Source organism: Theobroma umbraticum, unplaced genomic scaffold (genome assembly GCF_002168275.2).
Source record: "Theobroma umbraticum cultivar Fairchild unplaced genomic scaffold, ASM216827v3 scaffold_56.0, whole genome shotgun sequence".
Lineage (NCBI taxonomy): Eukaryota > Viridiplantae > Streptophyta > Magnoliopsida > Malvales > Malvaceae > Theobroma > Theobroma umbraticum.
The window spans coordinates 2,651,052-2,654,761 of NW_018397256.1; the positions used below are offsets into that span (position 1 = coordinate 2,651,052).

The 3,710-nt window shown below is 37.1% G+C and overlaps 1 protein-coding gene across 1 annotated transcript; it reads left to right on the plus strand.

The window, feature by feature from the left end:
* Positions 1-29: 29 nt before the first annotated feature.
* LOC110410989 (4/1 protein short form protein) lies at positions 30-3,262 on the plus strand. Its single transcript, XM_021420968.2, has 8 exons — positions 30-202; positions 425-530; positions 1,397-1,452; positions 1,606-1,683; positions 1,917-1,990; positions 2,065-2,198; positions 2,275-2,370; positions 2,751-3,262. The coding sequence occupies exons 1-8, from the start codon at positions 140-142 to the stop codon at positions 2,894-2,896; spliced, it is 753 nt and encodes a 250-aa protein (XP_021276643.1). The 5' UTR covers positions 30-139; the 3' UTR covers positions 2,897-3,262.
* The last annotated feature ends 448 nt before the right edge of the window (positions 3,263-3,710 follow it).

The window sequence follows — 3,710 nt, forward strand, 5'->3', positions numbered from 1 at the left end:
TATATATATATTGAAAAAAACCGAGCAAGGTCAAATTAGAAAAATTTAAATAAAAAAATTAAGTCCATAATTATAAAAGATATAAGGAGAGAGGGAGAGAGGGAAACAGTGACGGGAGGATTCAGATACCATTGAAAAAATGGCGGCAACTAGCGACGCGTACACCGATTCGCTTCTCTCTGGTTTCGATCAAATTTACAATGTAAACTCACTCTCTTTCTCTATTTGTAGTTTTTCATTTCTTAGCTGCGCTTTTCCTCTCTGCTTTGGTTGCTGATTAAGGTTGGAATCACTACTCCATTTGAAAATGCGGCGGTTTGATTACGTGAACACTTTTCCGATTCCCAAACAGAGTTCCAGCCATTACCAAATGTGTTCCTCCTCAGTTCTTCGTTTTGTTGATATTGTTTTTTGGGTTATTCAGGATTTCAAGAGGGGAATCCGAGAGATTCAGTTTCTGAAATCTAACTGGAATGCAGAAATAAAGAGAAGAGAAGCTCTTGAAATCACTTGTCATTCTCTCAAACAGGGTGCTTCCTTAATCCTTTTGATTTATTCAACGATCATAATCTGATATAAGCTTTTCATTTCTTCTGCTTTTAGTTACTGTTAAACGTTTGGAGGACACCCTTTGGTCTCCTGAGACCACCACACTATCGCTATACACAGTTTGGTAGAAAGGAAGGATAATCGAGAGGAGTGATAAAGCTGAAGATAGAAAGAGGGAATGAGAGAAATTAAAGTTAATGTTCCTTCTTTGTGTTTGGGATCAACGATGAGAAATGGGAGGGAAAGGAAGAGATTGTGGGGAAAAAATTATAAATAAAATGGTTAATTTAAGTTGATTGAGTGTTTAGTCCCACTAAAGAGTAGATTTGAAAGGAAGAGAAAGGTATGAATCCACTCATTTTTCTTCCTCATTCCACTCTTTCCTTCCTTCCTCTTCTCCTGTTACCAATCGCGGTAAAACAGTTGCAAGAAGAATGTACAGCGTTTACACATGTAATCCTACTTGAGTATGGGTTATGTAGGATGAGGGATCTCGTTTAGAACCTCTTATTGCCATGTTAAATATTAGGATTCAATCTCCTCCGCTGTGCCTCCTTGTTTCTTCCTAAATTAGAGCATTCCTACACATTTGTTTAGTGCCATCATTAGCACCATAAATCTATTCAATATTGGTCCTTCCTAGATTTTGTCCAGCGAGTTTGCATGCATTGACTGGTATTGGTTACATTACTTTTCACATTACATTGAACTGAAGGACCCTAAGTTCTTTTCCCTCTTCTAATTCCTATTAAGTTTGATATTACCAATTTTTCTAGAGCTGCATGTTGAAATTTTTTATGTCTAAACTTAATTGAACTTTCATTTTTTTAATTTCCCCACATTGTAGATAATGTGCGACTGACAAAACTGTACACAGAATCTTTACACAATCTGGCTGAGCAGGTGCACTATCCTTTCATTTCCTTGTCCTATGCACCTTTCAGTTTATCTCGTTAAATTTAGTGCAGAATTTTGTCATAATAAGAAGTTAGGACCAATAGTATGGTTCAGTTGAGTTGAGAATTAAATTTAGCAAACTTTTATTTCTTAATCCAGCTTGAAAACCATGCCAAATGCCAGAGATTGAAAGAAGAACTCTTGAGAAGGAATGATGAATATCACGCTAAAGAAGAGGTAAGTATCTTTGATGCTGAACTCTTCATTGCTCTAGTCAGCCAGTTAATTTATATAGTCCAACTGTGCGAGGTCTTTTAGGTCACGTATGCATCCCAATAAATATGTATGATTGAAATCCTGAAAAATGCCTCCACAAATGTCTTTTAGTGAACTAACATCATCTTGTTGGGGCTAAAGACAATTTTTTAGATGAAAGTGCATCACAGTGAGAAGTTGAAATCTCTGAGCAGGAATATAAGAAGGCTATGGAATTGCTTAAGCAAGACTATGCAAAAAAAATTGGGGATCTGGAGGCTAAAGTCAGGTAAATTTCCAGTGAGTAAGTTGCTCAAATATATTCTGCTTTTGTGGTTGAAAATGAAATTTACCTTCTATCAGAGATCTTCTACTTGAAAAAGCAACCAATGAAGCAACCACAAATCACCTGCGTAAAGATTTGGCCATACATAAAGGCCATGCACAAGTATTATCAACGAGGTTGGATCAACTACATTCTGATGAGGAATCAAAATGTGAGGTTACTATTCACGAACTTTTCAATCAGATTTTGTTGCATAATTGTTATAGATGCTAAATATACATTGGCAGATCTTCTGGAGATTCTGGACTTAAAAGATTGTCTGCTGATTGAACAAGAAGAGAAAAATGATTTGAATAAGAAACTCCAGGGCATGGAAAAGGAATGTGAGTTCGTGATTGCCTTTCGACATTATATCACTTGTTATGCTTGTTTGAACATATAAAATTATTTGCAATTTAAACACAGATTCCTTTTATGTAAGTAGAATCTGAACCAAAAATGTCAATTTTCTGATCATTAAAGCCTCTATCACCAGGTTTTGACCAAACTTGCCATTTCTAACTGTATGTTTGATGCATATTCATCTTCTAATTACTCAAAATCCTTGCCCAGCACTATGATGAGGGCTTCTTAATCAGTCTTATTTGACTTTGAGGTAGCTGGACTCAGCTTCAGAGCATAAGATTCAAAGGATGTTTTTGCATTTCTATGAATCTCTGATCTCCTTTTGTGAAATACCACTGTTATAATGAGTGCAATGCAGTGTTGATCAGCAGAACGAAGCTTGTGGAACAGCAACAAGATTCAGCTTCAAGTCGGCAAGTTGAAACACTTAAGCTGAAGATTATGAAACTAAGAAAGGAGAATGAGATCCTTAAAAGGAAGCTTTCATCTTTGGACGATGGCTAGAACGGCAGTATCTCAAGCTGTGGCCCTTCTGAACTGGACACCATGAGCTGTGATGGGATCAACTTTATGCAAGTACAATTGACTGCAATCATACCGCCTAGTGACTATATTGAATAATCAAGAATCAAGATGGTACCTTGAGAAAGATTAGACCATTTATACTGTGGGTCTTAGATATGGGAAAGGGTTTTGGGAAAGTCCAGACCTGCTTCAAATTTAAAAAGCCCTTCACCACTTCTGTCATACGTTTCTGAAAAAGTATTATTAGTATCTTCTCTAAGTATCTATAATGCCTGGCAACTCACTAGTACCCTTGGACAGATCATTCATTCAGCTGTTGATGTTAATGAAATATATTTTAGTTGACCAAGCTGTTTTAACAATTGTTGAATGATTTTATTCATCCATTTCAAACACACCGCTCACATACTCAGGTGAGATTCAAAGTCCATATTTTACCTGCCCCCGAGGCGGCTTCTTTTTGACTCAGAAAACTGCAGCCTCACCAAGGGGAGGACACCAACAAAACAAGCTTTTGTAATTTAGGTTGGAGGCAAGGAACCCAACCACATTTGCCTTTCTAGCTATAAGACAGCCAGGGCAAGGGCTGGCTTGAGGGATGGAGTCCTAGGGGTGTGAAACAGGGCGGAGCCAAAGTGAGCATCGTTCGATTGCACTACCTGAACTCAGCCTACTTCTATTTGTGTGTTGAAGTTGGAATCGAAAAATAATTGTTATTTGATCTAAGATTATGGTGAATTTGAACAAAGTCATAAAGAGAGTCAAAACTCGACTCAAAATCTAATAAAAATTG